Source organism: Notothenia coriiceps, unplaced genomic scaffold, assembly GCF_000735185.1.
Source record: "Notothenia coriiceps isolate Sejong01 unplaced genomic scaffold, NC01 NC01_scaffold00037250, whole genome shotgun sequence".
In the NCBI taxonomy this organism is placed as follows: domain Eukaryota; kingdom Metazoa; phylum Chordata; class Actinopteri; order Perciformes; family Nototheniidae; genus Notothenia; species Notothenia coriiceps.
Genome location: NW_011369951.1, coordinates 3795247 through 3820171, shown reverse-complemented (window position 1 = coordinate 3820171; position 24925 = coordinate 3795247). Strand labels below are relative to the sequence as shown.

At 40.4% G+C, this 24925-nt stretch overlaps 3 protein-coding genes across 4 annotated transcripts in view; 2 read left to right on the top strand and 1 right to left on the bottom strand.

The window, feature by feature from the left end:
• The window catches only part of LOC104966729 (zinc finger protein Aiolos-like), a 596491-nt gene that overhangs the window by 388662 nt on the left and 182904 nt on the right, over nt 1-24925 (bottom strand). The gene's annotated exons all lie outside the window — the stretch shown is intronic.
• On the top strand, nt 6480-13050 carry LOC104966733 (insulin-like growth factor-binding protein 4). Its single transcript, XM_010795975.1, has 3 exons — nt 6480-6726; nt 8129-8254; nt 9213-13050. The coding sequence occupies exons 1-3, from the start codon at nt 6568-6570 to the stop codon at nt 9348-9350; spliced, it is 423 nt and encodes a 140-aa protein (XP_010794277.1). The 5' UTR covers nt 6480-6567; the 3' UTR covers nt 9351-13050.
• LOC104966738 (SWI/SNF-related matrix-associated actin-dependent regulator of chromatin subfamily E member 1) overlaps nt 15796-24925 on the top strand; it is a 180673-nt gene continuing 171543 nt past the window's right edge. The window contains exons 1-4 of one of the 2 annotated variants that reach the window (XM_010795981.1): nt 15796-15904; nt 16578-16628; nt 16905-16948; nt 17267-17371. In XM_010795981.1, coding sequence (XP_010794283.1) covers nt 16622-16628; nt 16905-16948; nt 17267-17371 — 156 coding nt within the window. In that variant the 5' untranslated portion in view covers nt 15796-15904; nt 16578-16621. The remainder of the gene's footprint in view (nt 15905-16577; nt 16629-16904; nt 16949-17266; nt 17372-24925) is intronic. The other variant, XM_010795982.1, reaches the window with a different exon arrangement.

Genomic DNA, 24925 nt, shown 5'->3' with positions numbered 1-24925 from the left:
AGGATTACATTGGTTCGCGATGCCAGGGTCGAACACGTAGTGAAAAATCAGTGACAAAGGCAACACAAACAACGAAGAATGTCGCAAAACAAGATTCGTCGTACACCAAAACGTGGTTAACACAAAATCAATCGCCGACGTTGCAATTGCCAATTATTGCGCAATTGCGTTTTTTCTTCAATTGCCGTTATTAATAAAATTGCGGCTAATTGCCGTACAAATAAAAAACAGGAGCCGGCGCGGGCTCCAAAGCCTCTCGCGTAGCTCAAATTTGTTGGTAGATGTTCGACTACGACTGTCGGGGGCGAGACAAGGAGGGCGAACACCGTCTGTTGTGGAAGGTGCGAGTGGCCGTCCGGGCTGACCGGTAAGCCCTCCTGGGCCCACTCCACATCACACACCGCGCTCGCTCTTGCGCGTGTGGAATGCACATAAAAACAACAATCGTAGACCACGATATCGACGCGATTGCCTATATTCTCGCCATTTACTTTGTTCTGCTGTCAAAGGCGCTGTTGACGCGGCACGTGAACTGAACATACTGTCCATCGGTCTGTCAACCGTAACACCCTTTTCAGTCGTGTGACGTCGTGCCCTATCACGGGTTGTACTACACGTCCGCACGTCCGGTCGAGCAGAGGGGACCCATGTTGATGTATAAAAGACATGAACAAGTGGATTTTGCATAATAGGTCCCCTTTAACACATGCCTTTCATATAATGATAAATACTTGTATTGATATTTCAGGTACTATGTCTAGTCACTGGTTCGTTAAGATACTGTAGTATTAACTTCCTCTCCTTGCAATGAAATTATACATATATTTTAAAAAGGGCAATCCACTCAAATGAAGTGAATGAAAAAAAAAATTTAAAACAATTTTTTTTTTATAAATAATGATACGTTTCTTTTAAAAAAAAAAAATAATAGTAAGTGCCGACCCATTTTGATTCTTTGTTATGTGGATTTGTAGTATTTGTGTAACTGTATGTTCAAAAAGGTGTATTTAGCTAAATCTTGAGACATTGCCACTGTAATAGGCAGGCCTGGACTGGCCATCGGGAGGACCGGGAGGTTTCCCGATGGCCTGGCATGTTAAGCTGGTCTGGCGATTTACTTTTTTTATTTTTTATTATGTATTGTGAACGCAACGCTGCGCAAATGTGGGTTTGCCTCACACAGGGTGACTGTCTGTCTACATGATGTGGCCTGCCGACATGGCCACTTCCATACCGATCATAAATCAAAGCCCTCGATTGGTCGGTGTGTGTATGTATGGTATTTTTGTTGTTAGCATCTGGTTAGCTAGCTGCTCTAAAAGACATAAGGAGCTGTTTCAACAACAAGGTGGAGGGAGAGTCCGTCTGCTGTCAGAACTGGAGAGAGATAAACAGCCGCCAGCGCGTGATGTTAGACTCTCTGATTGTGTAGTCTAAGTTATCTCAATGCCTGGTTTACTAAATTAATGGTGGAGGACATAATTAAGTAAAGAGGCACACCTTTATAATTATTAGGATAAATAAAAACAGGTTTGAAATCATTCCAATGTATACTATAGGACATTAAACCAAAATATTCGTTTAAAGTTGGAGAGATAACAAAAATATGCATAAATAAATAAATGTTAACTAAGGTAAAATAAGATATGAATGAACAACAAAAATAAAATAAGCTACATTTATTTGTTATTGGCTATGGTAGGTTATTGGTTATGTTCACATACTTATTTGATTATTAAAATGTAAACCAGTCTTTTTTCATATGGGTGTTTTAGAGTTGTACCCCTTAGATCAGGTCTCTAGTAATTGTGTGCTCAAAGTGCATCAGATTGAAGCATTTTACTTTAAAATGTTCAAAAATATCTTGTCGGGGGACATACCCCCGGACCCCCCTAGAGGATGTGACGTCCACCCCCCAATTAAAACATGTTCATACAGTACTGAATACATTCGAAGCCATTTTGACGTATATCACCTATGTCAATAAGTTTCTGTTTTTGTAGTGTATTTGTCTTTTGTCTTTTGTATTTTTCATTTAATCTTTATATATAAAATCTCGCCTAAAATCTCGCCTAGGGCAGCAAATTGGCTAGAACCGGCCCTGGTACTAGGCCTCAAGAGCCTTTCTTGTGCTGGCAGACTCATAGAAACAAATTGGCGGGGCGCACTTCGCACGCACTAAAGAATTCCACGCGCTCACATTATGCTGCTATGACTCCATCCTGGGGGAAACACTGCTCTGTATTGAATTGATATGACATATGATATAAAACCATGTTTGATTTCCACCAGTGCAATCCAAAGGGTTTTTGTCAAGATCAAAGCAATGTTTGTACTGAAGGTAATCTAACTGGGAGATGATCATGGCTTTATTTTTTTTGGGATGCAGTTTCTTTGATTTTCGCAGCAGTTTATGATTGAAAGTAGGAATGTGTATTTTTTATCCCTCACTAAAATGTTTGTCTTTAAGATGATCTGCTTGTAAAAGTGTTAAAGAAAAAGGACAGACAACTGGTGCTGCCCTGCTCTCTTTGGATTCAGGCTCAGACGTGTCGTACTTCAGGATGTCTGTTTTATAACATCAGTAGAAAGCAAAGTGGCCAAAGAAGCATCAGTCAGTCCAGCAGTTTTCCTTTTCACAAAGGTTGCATTTGTGATTCACTGTTGATTTAACTATCTTTTCTTTGACAAATGACCCTTATCCAACATTTCCACTGGCCTTTTTACCCCTAGTAGTCTTTAACAGTGTTTTTAGGAGTGCCCCAAATATTGACTCAGATGATTAACTGATTCAAAGAAAGCTCCTGCCAGGAAACCAGGATCCAGTGTTGACTAAAGTGAACACTTTTTTGGAACAAGGCCTAGTTGACTTTGGAGCTGTCTGCCAGCTCTCTGTGTTGTAAAAACACTTATCAAACACTTTGGAAGAGTGGCTTACCCAAAGAGTGTTCATTTTTCAGGAGATTAGTTGCTGTCAATATAGTATAATCTATTATTTCTATCTCTGTCACAAGAACCAAAACATTACACTCAATGTTTTCCCGCATCTTGTGAAAGTTTGAAATGAAATTGACATATAAGCCTCTCTGGGCAAGGTTTATGGAGCGATTCTTTGTTAAAAGCAATCTAATCCCTGTGTTTATAAAACATGGATGAATAAGGTGGAGGAACAGGAATGACCCCGGCTAAGGCAAAGGCCTCAGGAAAAGATCTGATGCCTGTGCACTGAGCCGTGACTCTTCAATGCACTAAATAGTGAGGATGGGTTCAAAGGAAAAGACAAATCGTTTACAATGTTTTCATGGGCTATGGGACACCTAGAACTACGCACCAGTTGCATTTTTAACCCCACCCATCAGTGATGTCACAGTGTATAACACGCCCTGAGGTACAGTCCTACATCACTGCAACAAAAAGTAAAAAAGTAAAAAAATTGCTCAAACAAAGAACTACTTTCTATATGGAATACTTGACATTTTGGTTACATTGTGACAAATTTGCGGAATGCAAAAGCTACATTTCCTTAACATTCCACTTTAAGCTCGATCAAAAATGCAAGTCAATCCCTATACAGATACATGTTCAAATGACCAGCTTTACAGCCGTATAGACATGTTACCATCCTGGTACAAACACTTTTTTGTGGTCTCTATATAATGAGTGTATAAAATGAAATAGATAAAAACAATTGAAACCACTTATTATGATTATATTATTTCCTAAAAATTATGCAAAATGACGTGCACGGCCACATTGAGTGACAGGTGGGTGAGGTCACAGGTTTCTAGCTGCTGGCCGGGTCTGCCACCAAGGATCCACCTCTCCTCCCATTTTGGATTAGCCAAGAGTTTGGATAATTTTGGTGGTGAACTGAACATTGGCTCTTGAATAACCATATCACAGAGACAAGGTCCACATTTTATCCAGCCTATGATTGTGACCAATATATGAACTGAGTGGGACATTCTATAGTTGCAAAATATAACCGTCATGACTTCTTACATAGGTTTACCACTTTGCTGTTACTTTTAAAATATTATACATATAGATACATACATATACAGACATGATGGAACTGGGATGTAAGGATACTCAGCAGCTCCTGTTAGGGTCTTCAGACTCAAATGTAAATGGGTAATCTATGCACCACGCTTCATGAGCATCCTGTAGCAATCCTCAGCATATTTGTATTAATAGAGTGGATATTATGTTATTTTTTTAAAAGGTGCATCTCAGGTTTTTGTACAAATGTCTCACTAAGGGGATTCTCTTTTGGCTTAGAATGACAACATATTAAAACAAAAAAAGACAGGTGAAGGCAGTTTCTGAATCTAAGTTAGATTGTTTAGCATAGATGTTTATCAAGATGTATTTATTTTTGCTGTGCACTTGTGACTGGCAGAGCACTGTATCAGCTCCATGGCTGATAATGCACAGCAGGCGAGCTGCTGATCCAAATCAAATGAAAACAGAGCAGTGGCAACTTCCTCTGCAGAAAACAGCAGTGGTAGCAAACAGGACATGCCACCCCTGACCCACTTCAACATCACTTTGGCTCTCCTTACTGAGAAACTCAGAATCGGAAAAGTTTGAATTGGCGAAAGAGGAGAAAGAACAACTTGGAAGAAAAGAAACAGCTGAAACTCTGTTGGCGCTTGTGGAACAAAGTGCTGAATCGGTGAGCCTTAACAGCAACAAGACTAAAAATACAAACAGCCGAGAGACACTTCCCCACGGAAAGACAAGCGGAGCAAAATGTCTGTGAAGTTTAGACACACACGGTCACCTTCCAACACAGGTCGCCAAGTTGTTTAAAAAATTATAATATCCCAAAAATGGCCCAGCATCAATTTCCTGTAAACAGCGGGGCTCGGACTAAAGCTTGGGATGGTTTGGATTGTTTGTATGTGGACGTGAAAAAAAGCTGCACATTGCACAAGATTAAGAAGAGTACTAAGCCACCTTGATGTTTCTTTGCCAAGAGCTATTCAGTGAATACCTGGCAGTGACCTTCGATATTAACCATGGCTCAGATCTGGTTCAATGATCGGAGCGAGAACAGCTTCACACACACAGATTAAAGTGCTTTGATTCTAGTGCCAATCTGTAAAATGCCCCGGGTTATGAGCAAAAAGACTACACTCTGCCAAGTCTTGTTGGCCACAGGTGAAAAAGCACACACAAAACCCCTTACCCCCATTTTAGCTATCTTCACACACACACACACACACACACACACACACACACACACACACACACACACACACACACACACACTTGTGACAGTGCAAATACCCTCTAACAACCTCCATCTGGCACGGAGGGAGGTTGTTGTGGAGGGGTGGAGAATGAGGAGGGAGGGGGGCATTTCCTGAGGAAGCAGCTGTCTGCCTGAAGGGCCGCAGATCTGCAGGATTATAGGGATGCAAAGGTGAATGTGGCACAGACCATAATGTACAGAGGGTGGTAGGACAGGGGTGGTATGGTATAAAAAGCCTCAGAGCTGGTGGCATGGCGGTGGTGCAGGAGTAGAGCAGATTACCCCCCAGAGCGGGAACATGGCTCTGTGTCCTTGAGGTTAACCTGGCCTCCTTTTTAGCCTACATCACATGGCATATAGCTGAACATGGTGGACAAGGACTCATTGCCTCATATTGTGCTCATATCATTAAAACACATTGAATTATAAATCAGCATTAAATGTCTTTGCATGGTATTCATTGTGTTTTAAGTCTGTATCTGTGCACGGAGGCAGAAAAAAGAAAACTGTACTTATAAATATTATCATATGAAGTATTTGTAGAATTCGATTACACAGTCTTGTGTAACTGACTTGTGCAAAACAACATTTTAAAATAACTCCAGAGCATTGTAAAAGTCCAAAAGTCTACTGTTATTGGAGAAGGATGGATGTAATTATTTCCAAAATTCACAACAACAAAATATAATTTTTCAATCCAACATTTGTAAACTGTTCTCTCCCACTTGCTGCACATTAATGGAGGTTCATTCTGACATGGTATATTCAGGTTGATTAACTAAAAATGCCTCACTAATTTAAAGAGGCCCTTTAATGCTTTTGAGGGGTTTCCTATCCTGTAGTGTTTTCTATAGGTTTTTGTGCATGTAAATGGTCATCAAAGGCTAAAATCCTGAATAAAGTTCCCTCCAGATGGAATTTAGCTCTCACAAACTTGTTCACATAGTGACATCACTATGTAACACTCGCACTGGCTAGCACTCCTACACATTGTTATAGGCTAAGGGGCGGGACATTGCCGACATCTTTAAACATTAAAGCATGTCACATAATAGGGCTTCTTCTTTTGAACCCGTTTATTAATTTTAAGGGATAATCCTTCAAGGATTTTAAATAGTTTTTTGGGGGGATGTCACAAAATATGAAGACAGACATTTAGAGCTTCATTGAAAATCTCAACAAAAGTTTGGAAATGTGGAACAATGTCAGTTCAGCCTCCTACAACTGTTTATGTAATACTTGACGTCAGTGCAATTTCCAATTTGTTGACATGGAGGAACTAAAACATTTCCCCTCGTCCTTTAGCAATGGAGAGGCAGGATGAGATCATCCCTGAACACCCGAACAACAGCAACATCCGCTGCAGTCCGCAGGACAAGCGCTGCATACAGAAGACCCTGGCCCGACACCCTCCCAAATCCAACCAGAGAAATAACAACGCCCGGGAGGAGGCCAAGGCGGCACTGGTGAGAGCAACGTCTTCTGACATGTACAGAGAAAACAACAAACTCAGGCAATCTCTTCTGCTGCAAAAGCCTCAGCCCAGCAGGTGTTTCACATTAAGGCTTTATATTTCCAAAGCCACAAGCGTAACAGTCAGGTTATAAATGTACAAATTTGTTATTTACAGACCGTAACATTTAATTGCGGTCTTGCGGAATAAAGTACAGGTGCACATTGACATCAGCATGCAATTTGATGCTTTAATGTTGGCAAGAGGGGGATCATAACATCCACATTAATCAGTCACAGACTGCTTTTGCCACATTTTAGTGCATTCATTTAACACAGACGTTTGCGAAACATGTCCATGTGTCTCCCGCATATAGGTTAGGATTTAAAGACTTGTGGTGAAGCAGCTGGATTGGCTTTGCGGATTGATTATAAAAATCGGCCACAATGATGCATTCACATGCAATCATTAGTTGGCTTTGGTAATATAAACCTCTGCGATGTTGAGTTTATCTTTTATGCCGGATTTGCTTTATTTGATTTATATCATCATATAAATCATGATAGCAAAGTTAAAGTTGGTATTGCTCAATTCATATAGTTGCCTGGTATTTATTTCCCACTTTAAAATTCCACTTTTTATTTTATTGCATATTTGGTGTTCATTCAATTTTTGCCAAACTGGAATGATGTTTTTACATGTGGTGGTTCATTTGAAGTTTATCATTTAAATGTTCTCCCTATTTTGTTTTCTGAAGATCAGCAATAATAGTTTGAGTGCACAATTGGGAACATTGAAGTTTCATTTGTTTAATTTCCCGATAACCATTTTAGTTGCAACGAATAAAATCATACACAAGTTGAAGCTCTGCCTTACTGCTGCCTTCACTGTACAGCTAAAGTATAACAAATGATACTTTAAAGACATTATTTCAAACATTCCTCCTCAGAGTGGTGCACTCCTTAAACCCTGAAATTGAGTTAGCATTTTACCACTTCTGGTTCATTGTTCACAAAGTCAATGGTTTGTGAACGTGTTTTTTGTTAGAAGCCTGACATATATTCTGTTGTTAACACAAGAGATTTTAACATTTTATATGACATAAAATACACCACTGAACATCCCACTGGAGAATCTCCAAAGCCTCTATGTGTCATAAAAACAGCGGTTGCTAAAAAGTGACTACATTTGACTAACTAAACGTCATCACACCGAACATTAGCCTCCTTTAGCTTAGCAGTGGTCACACCGTGTTGTCGTTTCGATATTAACATTTGAATGTGCAGTGTTCCGAGATTTGATTATCGCACAGCACATCCCTATCAAGATCTAAAACAGACTACATTGTGCTGCCCAACTTGATCCGGAATGCTGTTGTGTACAGACATCAAATAACAAAGTGATTTCTCCTACAGGCTCCATGTCGTGCTGAGCTACAGAGAGCGTTGGACAGGTTGGCGTCAAATAGCCGCACACATGACGATCTCTTCACGATCCCAATACCCAACTGTGACAGGAACGGAGATTTCCACACTAAACAGGTCTGTGATCAGGCTTTATTGAATGACTGAGCAGAACACTATTTGGCCATGTGCACTGGCAAACTGTGAAGCCATATTATAAAGCCAGTATAAAGACAAATCTTTCAAACTTCATCAGGAACATAACGCAAAACATGCCTGCAGAAGATGAAGTGTTGTCTTACTAGTGGAATAACAACACAGACTTGCTCCAAGCAGACTGTCACGGAGATGCCAAGACCTTTTTTTGCAGTGATTTGTGGAGTCGAAGAGAGACCAATGGTTTGTTAAAGTGGTTTTCTCTAAACAATTACCAAAAATCACTTTATTACTGTTATGGATGCAATTAGCCCTTTGAGGCTGTCACTTTTTTGTTATTGTGCGTTTGCACGATTGGGCAACTACGCAGATAAGAGGTAGACAATCAGAGAAGATAACACAGATAAGACTGCTCAGACAATCAAAGCAGAAAGCAGACACAGAGTGAGTGATAAAAGAAAGCTCTGCTAACACATTCACAATCTCCGTTGTGTTGATTGTGTAACGCGGTTAAAGTATCTGCCTGCTCACATTCACAGGCGTCTGTTTACTGTTTAACCAAATGTGCACTGTGATAAACCCTATTGGGAAGTAAAGCACAGGTCAGACAAACAGGCTTTAGACATGCAGTGTTTTAGGCAGGCTCATTTCCAGAGCGAGATGCTAAGAGATACATTATTTAGCCCCCTAAAAAGTCGGTCATAAGAGTAGATACCAAATGCCACCTTGTGAGAAAAGATATTGGAAGAGTCGCAAATTGGTAAAATGATCAAACATTGTGGCACTTTTTGGCATTATTCACAGGGGAGGACAACATTAAAGTAAAGATATGATTATCATACATGGCATTGCTGAGTAGAGCAGCTTTAATATTTGAACCTGCAGTCGAAGAGACTTGTTAGAAGTTACTAGAATATGTATATATCTTTTCTGCCTGCAGTGTCATCCCGCACGTGACGGCCTGCGGGGAAAGTGCTGGTGTGTGGACCAGAAGACGGGCATGAGACTGCCGGGCCCACTGGAGCCACGAGGGGATCTGGAATGCCACCAGATAATGACTGCTACGCTGAGGGATTGAGGAGTGGATGGGCTGGGAGGGGGGGGAGGGGCAGGACCAGCTGGATTCTACTGGTGCTTATTAGTAGAACTACGCGAGGAAAGGACTTTGCTCTAAAGCCTCGCTTCACCTGAGGCCGGTACTTGAGCCTGCGCAACAAAAAGGAAACCATTGATTTATTTTGCTATTTTGTTTTCTGTGTGTGAGAGTATGTGATCACAGATTTGTTTGAGCACTTGTTGTGTATTGTTTCTATGTGAACTTCAAGACCGAAAGTCTTTAGACACATGCGCTTTAAAGCTACAGGTAATTGTGATCTTTGTTAGAGAGCAAAATGTGTTGTTTTCTCTAGTCTAGCTTCAGTAGATGATTGTTCAAAATGATGTTGCATCAACCCTACCAGATAATCAGACGTGAAATACCACAGGAGCTGTTAGCACTAGAGCGGCTGGAATAACTGCATCAGGACAATCCAGGAAGATGATCAGATAAAGGATTGTGTTGGTTTTTTACACAATATGTGAAATAGATTGTAACGTCTCATTGTACTGTCCTATTTGTCCATTACCCCACCCATCTGGTAACTAGGTAAAAACAAAGCACAAAATGTGTTTGCAAACACAAAGTCTAGTTCAGCGACGACACAAGAGCAATAAAATAAGGGATGATAACAGATCAAATGAACAAAGAAACGGGGGAGGGGGGACGCAAAGGAATGCAACGGTTCCCTGCCATGAGTTACCAAATGATAAGCCATAGCTTTTCCCAACATCAAACCAAAGTGGAAAGTGAGATAAAAGAGATTACTTTCAACAACAGTATCTCTGACAGGCCAGAGTAGATTAGCTTCACCGCCCCGTGGCTAACTCTGCTAGCTCTGTATCCTGGTGGTGTGGAGGGACTGGCAGCGCGGCAGGCACACACCCTGGACCCTGCTGATAGGCTAATCATATTTCTCCAGCTGGTGCTAACAAGCCAGTGTTACTTTGAAGATGTATGAATATGCTTCAACATGAACGAATTCTATCCAAACAGACTGCTTGGCAGGACTTTCATGGTGCTATATACTGATCGTGCCAAAAAACAAACAAAACGGCTTCTGCACTTTTGGGGTATTGTTGAAGAATGGAACAGAAGACTGGGATTTCAGAAAGGGAGCATTTAGCATCAGCAAGTGTGAGGATCACCTACATGTGTGACTATCTGCACTAGCTACTGGCCAAGAGGGCTTTTGAAGTGTGTATTAAAAGTTATTGTTGAAATGTATAAGTTAACTGACAATAGAGTGGTGCAGGAATGAGTCTTAAACCCGGCAATGAGTTGTTTTAAAGTCAATGTACCTTTTGTTTTTGTTTAGGTGCCTCAAGCTTACGCTATATTCACGTTTTGTTCTGCAATATAAAATACGTCAGTAAACCCCGCAATGGTGAATGTCTGAAGCTTTTATAAGTCTTAACAACTGAAACTTCTAACCAGTGGCTTAATGAGACTACTTAAAGTTATAAGTATAGGCAAATAATATTACAAGTCAGTGGTGATGCTCAGTCATGTGACCGGGATTTTGTTTGTTTGTTTTAGAGCCTAACGTTAGCGGTTTGCTTCTGGCCAATGCATTTTCGCATTGGCCAGAAGTAAAATATTTTTTAAATATGTCAAAATTATACTGCTGAACAAAACGTGTATCATAAACATGTGTTGGCTATGTTGGCTATGTTCTGCAATATTTCAAAATGTTATGGAAAATCCCATAACTTTTAGTCTAGGTAGCTCTTGTGATGCTAAGTTCTGGGTCGGCCTACACAACTACTTCACTTCACTGTACCACTCGATAGCGCTGCACTAACACTTCAGATAGCTGGCCTGTTGTTTCATTGGCAAAAGTTGTACATTGCAGGTGTGATGAGTCTTTAATATACAAGCAGAGCATAACAAGCATTAATGAATAAACTCCTGGCAGCAAAGCCACTCCAAGTCAACATGAAGCTTGGAACTGAGGTTGAGTTGCAGTAAAGAGAGTATAATGATTATGTGGAAACATGACAACGCTGGCTCTCATATCGTCTGTAGGGCATCAGACTAATATTAAAATGAGTTATTTACCAGTGCAAATATCATAGCTTCTCATCAAGACGCTGCAAGTGAGGCTAGTAATATTCTTATAGAAGTGTGTTGTACTTGTGGCAGAATAGCAGGCTTAAACTAATGCTGGTGTTTATCACAACCAGATATGGACAGCCTGCTCTGTCCCGTTGGAGATTTTGGTTTTTATTAACTCAAGCACAAATGTATCTAAATGTGTCATTATTATAAGAAGAGCATCAATGTCAAGCTAACAAATACATTTACAGTGCAGTTATTACAGATATGTCTAAAAAGATTCAATCCTATTAAAAAAACAAACAGATTAAAGCTTCTGTCACAAAATGTATTTCTTGTTATTTTTATGTCTTCAGACTCTGCATATCAAGGCTAATGTAGGTTGAGAAAAACTAATGATAGTGTGCAGGAAACGGGGAATATTCTAAAAAATAACCTTATCGCGCACATTTACAATAAACAAACTAGGATGTTTTCTGAGAATTAAAGTGGTATCATTAATCTGTAATCTGTCTATTAGTATCACCTTATCCAAATCAATTTGTTGTTTTCTTTTGAATAGGCCCAATTTATTGCAATGTATATTTAAAATCTGGATGCCCATGATAATGTGAATCTAGGCTAAAGTGTATTTTTTTACTGCTGAATTTGATTGCAAAATATAATTTGATTAGGTCTTCTATTGCTGGTAAATACACCTCAAGGGTTGGAGTCAGTGGTGTGATGAAGTCTATTCATCCAGCTGAAACACAATGACGTTCCTTGTTTTTTATTAAATGTATCTCCTCAGAGAATATTCAAGTTTTTACTTGTACATTTCCATCGTATATATCAGATTTCTTTCTCAGAATATAACCCTTATTTTAGATCTGTTCAGCTTTTAATAAGACTATTTGAGCACAAAACACTGAAGGGAGGTTCATTCAGCTGCAAACAGAAATAAAAGAAGTGCCATGGAAACTTTTATTGTTATCTTTATAATGTAGTTTTGCAAATGTTTCCGTATTGAATTGGGTCTCTTTCTCAAATGCAGTAGTGCGTATATAAATTGTGAGTCTGCTGCTAACTGGGGACAGTTCATATGGGCCAGAGTTCCCTAAAGGTAATCTAACAAAAGTTCCCCCACATCATCTCAGCATTTCTGTGAGTATCTCCAGTGCATCCTTAAAGACACTCAATCTAAATTTAAAAAAGCAGAAAAGTTAAAATTAAGTTTTAAATAGGTTTACATATTATAAGATAAAGCACAATCACCAATTCCAATTCCAATAAAAAAACAAAAACATCACAAGTAACTTATTTTCTTGTCTCTGTCTTGGCCTAGTAATTATGTTGTATGTAATATCAGTCAGAATTTTAGATGTTGGTTGCCAGGTACTAACAACTCTACATACTGTGAGTAATTGAATGTGATGTAGTGTCGCTGAAGTCAATGATCAATTTGCTGGTGTATTGCCACTTGATGACTACTTTCTTGTCACTGAAGAAAGAAATGTATCCAAAGATAGTTCACCAAAACACAGACGGATAGACAGAAGATGCTATGGGTGGAGAGTCATGCTGCAGCTTAAAACTGTCAAAAACCAAATATCCTGAGAGCTGTCCCAAAGACAAAGTATCTGAAGACATCAATACTCATTCAGTGAACTGCATGCACACACTGAAGTCCCAGCTAAACCCTATCATTCATTACCAGATGCAGGGTTACTAAAAATGTTTCTCTGGTAAGTGCAATCTGTGAGAGAGAGGGCCTTCTAACAACATGAACTGTGTATATAAGATATAGTCCGTTGCTTGATCTCTAACTTTGATGTACTGAACAGTGATTGCATTTCTCGCCAATAGACTGTTCCTGTTTGCCTTTGATATTATCTAATCATTTGTAGAAGATATGAAGTAATGTTTGCATGCATACAAATGGACTGTGGTTGGAAACAGCGTAGGTCTTGTGTATCTTGTCCAGAGCAGGACCGTTATACTAAAACACTGAAGCTATCTAAAAACAAATGAAATGATCATTATAATGTAAATGTTTACCTGATGAAAATGTACACATTGTAATACATCAATTAAAACATTTTAGAAACTACAAATCTATGCTGTCGCTGTTGTTATTATGATTTGAGCTTATATAATGTGTTGGTGTGTGGGCTAACAAGTCAAAGGAAGTGGGGACATAGATTGGTTGGAAAGGTTTTTTTCTTCAGTCAGTTGTTGCTGGATATCATAACCTATACATATAGGTCAATGCTTATTTAATAATGTATTTATATTTTGTATTAGCTAATAATCTAAGTAAAAAAAGTCATTAGTAAATAAAAGCTGTCAAATAAACATAGTGGAGTAAAAAGTGCAATATTGGCTTCCAAAAATGTAGTGGAGTGGAATTATAAAGTAGCATTAAAAAAATACTCAGGTAGTAAGTACTTCAAAATTGTACTTGAGTACATTACTTAAGGAAATGTATCTTGTTACTCTCCACCACTGAATACAACATATATTTCTCATGTGTTTGTTTGTTTTGTTGTGATTACAGACTCCAAGGCAATTGCCATATACAGTAAGCCTAGAGTTTTAAATGTTACTGTTTTTATTTATTTTTTACTTTAAAATGGACAACCGGGGCATATCATTAAAAACTCAGTGCTTTGTCAGTGCATGAGGACGTACATTTTGGGATATAGAGTTCCAAAAAGCCATAAAAGGTGAAATAGGACAACACATGTTTCAGTTTTCTGTAAAAACGTTGGATGCAGAAAGGCAGTCAGATTTGGCTCCCCTTGTATGTCACATGCTAACTTAAATATACAACTCCCCCCATCTGAGTCTTTTGACATACAGCTTGAGAACTACCTCGCAAGCCAATCAGAGCAGACCGGGTTTTAAAAACATAGAATCTAAAATGGAGAGTTTCATAAATGGAATGAATACAGTTATATTAAGGAAGACAGAATGATAAGTAAATGTGATTTCTTAGGTGTTTGAAGTTTAGTTTTGTTGACCTTTGAGTTCCAAAATAAAAAAAAAGAAACCAAAGCCGCTTTTAATACTGTGCCAAAATCATCAGAAAATGAAGTACTTATTGTAGACTTTTTGGAATTTCTGTAACCAATCATTGTCCCGTATGTTCCCTGAGGATATGTTTGACTGACAGGTTAATGATAATACTCTAGGCATTTACCTCTGGAATGATACATATGCCTGCAGCAGCCTTTAAAAATACCTCCACCATCCACTGCCAGAGTAAACTTTCAAGTCTGCTTAGTTCCACTGCCTGGGTCTATTTTGGGGAGCTCTACAGGCTTAAGAACCGGGTCTGAAGCTGCGCTACGAAAACAGCTCCAAAGGTTCTCCTCTGATAGATGTCACGGGCCCGGTTCTGCCTCTGGGCATCCACAATCCCACAGCTGCGCATGGGAGGCCCTGCGTGACTGTGTGTGTGTTAAACCTGCACAGTAGCTTACAAGAGGCATGTGACCTCCACCCTACCTCCAGATGTACTCCATCACAGGTGTCCCAACACTTTAACAGGCCTCATGTGGAATCTGCCCCCCATCCCATCCGTACAGCCGTCTGGCCATCGCCTGGTAAATGAAAAGAGCATGAAGCACCACACCTGCAGATGAGATCACAACAGTGTCTGTATGCATATTATACAGGCTGCAGGTCAAGCGGAAATAAAATAAGCTCTCAAGTGTGCAGTGTAAACAGAAAGAAACGGGGTCACAATGAACACAATCAATTAACAAATCCAAAACAAGTACTATTCAGGTTGAATGGACAGAGATGTAGGCTAAATCCTACAGGCTTTGGATTGTTATCTTTAGGGACTACACTATTACAACTATTGACCTGGGCGGCTCTCAAACAATGTGAACAAGAATGCAACGTATTTCAGTTCTCACAACAAGGGAGGGGTGAATAGGGAAACCTTGATTTTGTCAAAAGCATAGCGAAGCCTTCCTAATGCAACTTAAGGTATGGTGACATAATACATAATTCCAACATTTTTTAATACATTTAAAGGCTGAGATTGTGACAGTTTAGAAAATATATTGGAGTAAACTGAAAATGGCACATTTTAGACCCGCCGTTTTGTGCTTTTGCTTTTATACAATTTAGAGTAAACATGTAACTGTAGGCCTACTATGTTTGAAGGTAAAATGTGAAATCTTATTCAGCTGCACTGTAATGTTACCTTCTCTTTTCTCTGAATCCAGTTATCGAGGAAAGACGTTTCTGCTGCTCTATGAATAAGTGAGAAACGAGCTGTGACATCTCAGTGCGATGAAGCAACAGCATCGCGGCAAGGCACAGCTGGAATGAGCAGAGGGTGGGGGTGCGATTCTGGAAGATTCTACAGGAATCTGCGAGTGGACCCCATTTCATTCGTTTTTTGTGGGGACCGGATCTGGGTGCTAGGTGGGTTAGCCTTCACCGTCCAAGCCACAGCCGTGGTGGGGACTAATGGTTTTAGGGTGAGTTTTCTTGCCATTACTTTAGTAAACATGCTTGCTTGTCACCATTTAATCAATGGTAATGTGTACACGTCTCCGGATGTGTTCGTTTAAGTTGACATGGCCTGCTAAGATATGTAATTTTCCTCTCATGTAGGTAGCTAAGCTAAGTAAACAGACCAGCTAACGTTAAGGGAATTGATTAGTCTATCTAATGACACAGTATTCAACACATAGCTGCTGATATATTACGGTTTAAATGGCGCAGGTTAACTAACGCCGCCTGCTGCTCACTAGCTAACTTAGCTAACACATAGCAGTGGCTAGCTCACATAACTAGCTGCATGAATGCATGCTAACGTAAGCTTGCTGGATACGTTGCAGCACCATACCAGTCAGTACTAACGCCAACTACCAGCGCTATTTCCTCTATTACAATATCCAAATAGTCATACATTATTTGGCATTTCGTACGACCTAAATTAAAATGAACGTTGTCCATGAATGGCTTGCAAGTAATACCGTTATCCAACAGTGCCCTATCAGAGTAACGTTGAGCTAACGTTGTTTCTGGCCAGCGTCCTCAACTGCATCTCTTTGTTTTGTGTTCTGTATGAAACACCTTGTCCACACGATACATCTCATTACTACACACACAATTATATCATACTAATGTGAAATGTGTTTATTACAGAGCTCATGACTGGAATAGACTGATACCTACTCCTGACTGCAAAGATGTCAAGTAAGGATCTGAGAGTGTTTTGCCTAGCTGAGCTTTCTGATGATAATAAAACCTAAAATACATCAGACCTGCTGTTCCCATGTTAAGTGATATATCATAGCACTTAATAATAACAATTTATTTATCAATTATTTGCAAATTGAGTAAGGTCTAAATGTTATTAATTTCACTTAGTAATACAGTTTTTTTAGAAGACATCACTGGAGAATAGCTAAGACTAAAGTTGGAGAACTGGAAATGACCTGCTGTTCATTTGGACCTTTCCTTTTACAACAGAGAGGCCATCCCATGCCCCGCTCCCCCCTCCTGCCCCTACAACAGTAAGACTTTCTAAATAACACCATATAGTATCTTGGTTTCCCGCGTTAATATGATTTTGCGTTTGAAACCTCATTTAAGAACACGCATTTAATAGATGTTTAAAATATGTTTTCAAAGATTCAGCTTTTTTGTTGAATGCACAACCTGTGGTACATAACTGCTTTTGAAAGATGACTTCCTTATAGCCTCAGCATGAATGCAAGTTTCCTTAATTTGCAATTTTCCTGCTTCTTTTATTGGTTTCTTTACATTTTTTGTCATTTGTTTTTACTTCTTTACTGTCATTTCTCATTCATATTCTCATCTATTTCCATCAGCAAATTTCCAACAGTTCCGGGTTTGTAGGGTACAACCCATACAGCCATCTGGCCTACAACAACTACAGACTGGGAGGAAGCCAAAGCAGCAACAGTCGGGTAACGGTAAGAATATTAGCACAGGGAAAACAAGGTGCCCAAAAATGTCAGGCCGATCCAAATGTAGAAATGAAACCCTGTGACAGTTTGACATAACACTCAACAGTCCGCTTGCTTAAAGAAAGACATTGCAGACATATCTTAGCGCTTTCATAAGATTGACCTTGCTTTGCAAAAGAGGTAAGATATATTTGAGCATTTCCTCTGTTCAAAGAGCATCTGCTGCAGAATAGTCAGTATGAAAAGCCTAACTCATTCTCTTGCGGATGAATCCTTTTATGCATGTCACCCTAAACTCCCTCTGCTGTCTCCATCACAGTGCAGGCTGGCTTACAGTCCATCTGTGTGCATTCTAACACCACCTGCCTTTCAAAGTCTGCATTTCTGACAGCCATGTAAAGTAACCCATGCCATCAGTGTTGCCATGGTATTACAGACTCACTGCATTGTTGTGACTGCTGAGCAGTAATTTAGTCGCTGCATGCAAGCTGCAGCCAGCTTCCTGTGATAATGGCATTATCGTAAAATCTCAGCTTTAGTTCAATTTTAGTTCACTTTTTTTCATAGTCAGCACTATTTCATTGTACTCTCTAGGATTCCCAACTCGTGCATGGCCTTAAACTGTCTTTAATTAAATCAAGTTAAAGGGATATTTCCGAGGGTTGTATGAGCTGTTTTCATTTGGAGAAACACAATGTTGGACGAGGACATAAGCAAAACACATTTTAGCCACCAAAGAAAATGAGGATCAATTTAAGCGGACACTATATTTTGAATATTTGTACCACTGCTGTCAGCCCATTGTGATTGCTAACTGAAGCTGTGCAAACTGTAACTTTACCAGAACATTGGAGTTGCTCGTCTACTTCTGCCTTGATCAGTACGTTTGTTTGTGTTATTGTGTAAATATAAACTAACCCTATAAAAAATGTTGAAGGATCGAAAATAAATGTATTGTGGCAGTGGTAGACCAGCAACTCCAGCATTCTGGATTTGAAGAGATCCTTGGCTTCAGTTCCCCATCAGAAAGGGCTGTCTGACAGAAAGGGCAAGTGGAAAGTGAACACTTAAACTGATGTGGGTTTTCTAAGGGGGCTAAAATAAGTTTTGCTGTTGCCCCTATCCTTTAGCTTAGATTATGTGCTGGTTCTCCTTGAACTTGGTTGATCACCATCTACTGTAATAATTCAGTCAACCCCACTTCCAAACATCCAGAGAGTGGTGCAGTTCTGACGTATTTTTATAGGCCGACCTGGACGATTAAGGAAATGTTCAAATTCGGCTCTGATCGTAACAACATCGGGCCATTCGTGAGGGCATCTTAAGCCATCGTATGACCGCCGGTGGATTTTCTCAGGCTCCGGCAGCAACTTCGGGAGCGGTGGCAACATCTTTGGCATCACAAAGCATTGCCGAAGGACCTTGTGAAGGTTCATTTTCGTGTTGACTTCGTGTGTCCATTTTGCCCTTCGTAAGACATTCGTGAGGGCATCTTAAGCCATCGTATGACCGCCGGTGGAATTTATCAGGCTCCGGCAGCAACTTCGGGAGCGGTGGCAAAATCTTTGGCATCACAAAGCATTGCCGAAGGACCTTGTGAAGGTTCATTTTCGTGTTGACTTCGTGTGTCCATTTTGCCCTTCGTAAGGCATTCGTGAGGGCATCTTAAGCCATCGTATGCCCGCCGGTGGAATTTATCAGGCTCCGGCAGCAACTTCGGGAGCGGTGGCAAAATCTTTGGCATGCCAAAGATGGCTAAGATGCCCTCACGAATGGCCCGATGTTGCTACGATCAGGGCCGAATTTGACCATTTCCTTTATCGTGTGTATATCACCATTCAAACATCTTTTAAAAGTTGAACAAACCCCACACAGCTCAGTGAAATGTTGACTTTATTTGATCATTTCAGTAAAAACTAACGTTCATATTTCTCTTTTTGATTATAATACTGATGAACGTTCAAAACAAAGCATTCTGGCAAGTACCACATACGTTTTAAAATGCTTAATAAGCACCGTAACTTTCATGATATAATTTCTCCGTCATAATCGTTTGTTTCCGTGAACTGCTGACTGTTGTGTGACGGTAAATGCTGCGGCTGCAAGGCATTGTGGGGAAGCATTTTCTCCTCTCCTTTCGGTGAGGGAGGTCCAGTGGTTCCTAAGCTAAAGGAGGTTATAAAGGANTTAGGCTGGCCACAATAAAAGGCCACTCTGAAACGTGCAGTTTTGCTTTATTGGGGGGGTCTGGGGGGTCTAATCAGCATCTTGATATGCCACACCTGTGAGGTGGGATGGATTATCTCGGCAAAGGAGAAATGCTCACCATCACAGATTTGTTCAGATTTCTGAACAATATTTGAGAGAAATGGTTATTTTGTGAATATAGAAAATGTTTTAGATCTTTGAATTCATCTCATGAAAAATGGGAGCAAAAACAAAAGTGTTGCATTTATATTTTTGTTCAGTGTATATCCAGTTAAGCTAGTTAGACATTCAGATCTGTGGTTGTAACTGAGCACACATCCTGTGGTAAGTCTGTTTTTTATGCCCAAATAAAAACAGCCATGCTAAATGATGGCAATGACACGTTTTTAAGCTGCAAACCGAATCTTTCAGTGAATAAAACAATGTATAAATCCTTGAAGTGTAGAAAATAATTTGGGGGCTTTTCACAGTCACAGCTGCATCCTGCACCTCTCCACTCTGCACGTAGCAGGGATGAATATCTGTATATGAAAATGGGAAAAACAGATGCTTTTTAAAGTCAAGGCATAGGCCCTTATGCGAACAAACTATCAATGAGAGCATCTGCAGCCCTGTTTCTTTCTGCTGTCTTGGATGACAGAGCTCATGAATGTCTGCTGGCTGTAGCTGTGACACAGATCGCAGCTAGAAGACAACACATCAGATCAATGCTAACATTTCTCCAACATGCCTGAGGGTGCAGTGCAGTCGCTCCATCAAGGGCAAATACAAGAGCAGATTAGCATAAAGTGTCCAGGAACGGCTCGGGGATCTGTCCCCACACTTCTGCTGAACAAATGTATTCACTGCATATAATAAATAGAGAACCACGTCCTCCTAGAGCTCAGTTATCAAGGATGAACAACTGTTTTTATTTCCCCTTGTTTTTGAGGAGCTCGAGAAGCAACTAAAGCTCCATCTGAAACCATTAAATGGCAAATGTAAGCAAATGATAAAGCAGATTAGCATAAAGTGTCCAGGAACGGCTCAGAGATTTGTCGCCACACTTCTGCTGCACACTGTCTCCAGTAAATGAATTCACGACGAGAATCACCTCCTCCTAAACTCGGAGCATCGCGGCTGAATGGTTGTTTTTCTTTGCTTTAGTTTGTTTTTGAGGACGCTTTAAGCAGCTCCATCTGAAATCGTTAAATGAGTTGATGGTGGCAGCATCTGCTCTCACGGCATGCTTGGTTTGACTCGCTCCGCGGGGAGACTGTGGAACAAAAGCAGCAGGAACGCCACGTTGTTTTTTCACATGCTCCGTTAAGTTTGACCACCGTGTCGGCTCAGAGCGTCGCTGTCTTGCCTGATTACTCCCAACAAGTTCCACTTCTCCACTCATCTGCTGTCAACAAGCTCCAGTGGAAAAACATCACGTACTTTGATGTCTGGAGTAATTTGCATGATAGCTGCCCTCTCTGGCACTGTTAGCCTCTTAAGGAAAAAGTAGGTTCTTTATCTTCCATCCAGGACCATTTCTTCTGCCCACATAATGGTGCAATGCATTTTTTATTTCCCCCCATTGATATCTAAAACAATCTAAAAGCGTGGACTTGTTTTGCTGGAAAGTGAGGAGGTGTTTGTCTGTTTACTGTGAAGATGGAGGCGTGTTGGCAGGAAGTGGAGATGTTTGTGTTTGTCGAGCTGCTTTGGAAGGAAACACAATGTTTCCATCACTAATCTCTGTTTAACTTAAATCTGCCAACAGTCCTGGAAATCACATCAGTGTGAATTCAAAGTGAGGGAATCCTTCTGCTCTGTGTCACACCAGCTAACAGGTTTAACTGCGGAGCTGAGAATAAAGCTGCAGGATGGAAGAGAGAGAAAATGAAGCGGAGACGCTGAGAGAGAGACAGTCATTATGAGTTATGTAAATGTCCAGAAGCTGGTTCCAGTCATCATTTCCATTGTAGATTGTGGTGTAATTGTGCTGCTGCTGCGTGCTGCTGATAAACCTTTGGAAGAGTCCGGTCTCCTCTGGATTCTATCAGGAGGCCGTCAGACAGGAAGTGTTGGCTCTGACAGGAAGCCAGGAGGGTTTTTGGGTAGCAGCAGATTCTCCTCTTTGTCTCTCTGCACTAGATGTCACAGCTCGTGAAGAGAAGACAGAAGCAGCAGACAGAGACAGATATCAACACCTGTCATCATCATCATCTGTACATGCAGCTGGCCGGACGCTCTTATCTGCAGCAGCTCACAGTCCTGAGAGCACAGACTGAGTTTAGACGCTCAATTAAAACCAGTAACTGTGGAGGAGCTCGACTCGCTGAGTTCACAGGACTTCTGTTTCTGTGGCTCCGTCAGAACCTTCCTGACACTTTGCTCTCCAATCACTTCAAGTTCAACACTGAGGGTCTTGATTGAAGCGTAGATGAAAAGCCACATTATATCAGACTGTAAAAGTTGTGCAGTGTAAAGCGTGCCTGTTCAAGATACTTTTGGATAATGCTTGCCCAACATTTTTGCCTCAAGGAAAGGGTGTGTCTCTTCACTGATTTGTGTTCTTCCGCAAAGAAAATCAACTACAATTTTGTATTTTTCTCCAAAGTCGTTAACATCCAATCATTTTATGAAATGATCAATGATTGAGTTTAGGGTTCCTCTGATATCATTTGACGGATTCATCAAAAGGCTTTTGCTTTGAGCTTAATGAAGTTCACTATCGTGAATGAATTGAAAACCTTAATAATTGCAATGTTTAATTGACCAGTAAGAATAATAACTCAACACGAAAGCAAGACTCTTTCGGCATTCAGTCATTAAATCCAACCTGCTTTGGTGTTAAAAGAAAACCCTCTTCACTAAATATGTTTCTGCTCCGTTTATTCAGGCGTGCAGAGCTGTTCAAGGGCTTTGGTTTTAAGTCATTTAGAATTAAAAAGGGGCCCCATTATGTTTTGGGGGTGTTCCCCTTTAGTGAGCTGTAAAAGTTTTTGTAAAATGTCTACAAAGAGGGAGTGGAGTAGAATAGTGTTTCTATTGACCCTCCAACACATTGTTCGTGATAGGGGGTGGGACATCTCTAAGCGGTTGACCAATCAGAGCAGACTGGGCTCTGGTTTCAGACAGAGGGTGAAAAGAGGTGCTGCAGCACAGGCAGTATGAGAAAAATAAAGACTGTTTGAACATCGAAGCATGGAGACATGTTACCGTAGAGACACTANCTAGAGCATCATTGTGTTCTTTGTAACCAAATCTCTCTCAGAGGGGCGTGAGTGCTGATTCTCTGTCTGTTACTTTAGATGAAAATAAGGAGCCCCTCCCCACGCCCCTCTGAGAGAGATTTGGTTACAAAGAACACAATGATGCTCTAGGAGGAGATTCAGGTGATAAGGTGTGGGGGGGGGTTACCTTGGTTGCTGATTGGCTAATGGTTACACAAGACAACACATCGTTATGACATCATAAAGTGGCCAAAATCTGATCAGCTCATTTTCAGGTTGGATGGATGGATCAGGACAAAAAGAGAGAGAATCTTTGTTTCCTGAAACTTTCAGAGTCGATGTAGAAGAGACATGAAGAAGAGGGGACACATGTTGATGTAGAAGAGACATGAAGAAGAGGGGACACGTGTTGATGTAGAAGAGACATGAAGAAGAGGGGACACATGTTGATGTAGAAGAGACAGGAATAAGTTTATTTTGCATAATAGGAGACCTTTAAACGATGTGGATGCACTTTCCAATGTGGAAAATAAAGCTCATGATTTCTATTTGAAAGTAGCAATAGATATCACCTTAGAGCACATCAGCACTTTCTGCAAGAGGAGAGCAGTAAAGGGAGGAAATCTGCTTAGGAAGGAGTCAGGTGTGACATATATTTCTGACAGGATGAGTTTCAGCTCTTCCTGACAGATAAGGAGCGGATCTACAGAGTATGTGAGTTGTAAAAAGTAGATATTCACAGCCTCGTTCTGAGAGACAGAGCAGCAGATGTTATCCTGCTGGTTACCTGGTGACTGCTTACACTGCCGACCACAGAGAGATTTCCTTTAGCTACCTGGAGCTCTTGTCACTCAGGTCAATCTTAATGGAGATCTGTCTCTCAGCAGCAGTGACCACAAGATAAAAAGTCCTGTGGAGACAAAGGCAGCCGAGAGCACAGCTGCAGAAGGTTGCTGAGTAAACATGTCCTTGCACTTTAATGGCCAAATGACTTGTTTGTGGATGCTTTCCAAAACACCAAACTTGACTGTTCCAAAAACTGTTAATATATCCGATCTGCCACGTATAAAGGTAAAGGTTTGTTATGCATGTATAATGTCAAAATCACATTCTTTATGCACTCATTGCCCACTTTCACCTGGCCTTAACATGGCAAAGAAGGTGTATAATGACATTAAAAGGTGCAACAAAGACTAGTTAAAAGCTTTTGTACAGCTGGTTGAGAGTGCAAATACACCTGAAAAGGTTTACCTGCATGACTTCACTTTGAACACAATGAAGGAAGATACTAGAATTAATTAAAAAAAATGCTTTTGAACATGAATAGAATATTAAATTAGAAACAGTTTACAAAAACTGCCCCAAGAACACACAGGCATGGATGTAATGACTCTATAAATAATTAACATATTTACTTAATTAAAATGCAAAACTGCAACAAATACAATTATCTTGCCGTCTTAAACTTTTTTCCTCGATACAACTGTTTACACCTCAAACTGCAGGGACAGTCATTAGTGTTTTTCATCAAATGAAAGGTGACCTATCATGCAAAATGCACTTTTGTACGTCTTTTATACATGAATATGTGTCCCCGGTGTTCCAGGGAACTCACCAAGTGTCAGAAAACACAACTCTCTCTATTTTCCTCCATACCCAAATCTCTTAAAAAGGGGCTGCAACGGATCTGATACAGACTGATCCAGATCTGTGACGTCACAGAAGTGGCGCTACGGCTATTGGGCCAACTCCACCAATCAGGAGGAGACAGCCACGGACATTGCCGTTGGAAAGCGCTGGAGACGCTGTAGTACATATGCCAGGCCTGTAGATGGTGCTGTTCTCACAGAATCAGCCCATGCAAAGACAGTGTTAAATTGAGCGAAATGAGGAATGGCTAAAATGCATGATCTGTTTGGTATTTTGAAAAATAAAAAGTATAAATATGCCTTGTATAGGTATGGTCCTACACTATATTATTCAAATATAGCATGATAGGTCCACTTTAAACAAACAACAAACATGAAAAAGCCTGAAAAAAAGATATCTCTTCATCATCAAACTAATCTGTTTATTTTTGCACCGTTTTCCGCCACAATCCGTCTCAGCTCTCTCTTTCTGGGCTGTTTGCTCATTTGTTTCAAGT

Coding starts and splice junctions, on each gene's coding strand:
- LOC104966733 (XM_010795975.1), top strand. CDS start 6,568: ATGGAGAGGCAGGATGAGATCATCCCTGAACACCCGAACAACAGCAAC. Junction 6,727..8,128: donor AGGAGGCCAAGGCGGCACTG/GTGAGAGCAACG, acceptor TTTCTCCTACAG/GCTCCATGTCGTGCTGAGCT. Junction 8,255..9,212: donor GAGATTTCCACACTAAACAG/GTCTGTGATCAG, acceptor TTCTGCCTGCAG/TGTCATCCCGCACGTGACGG.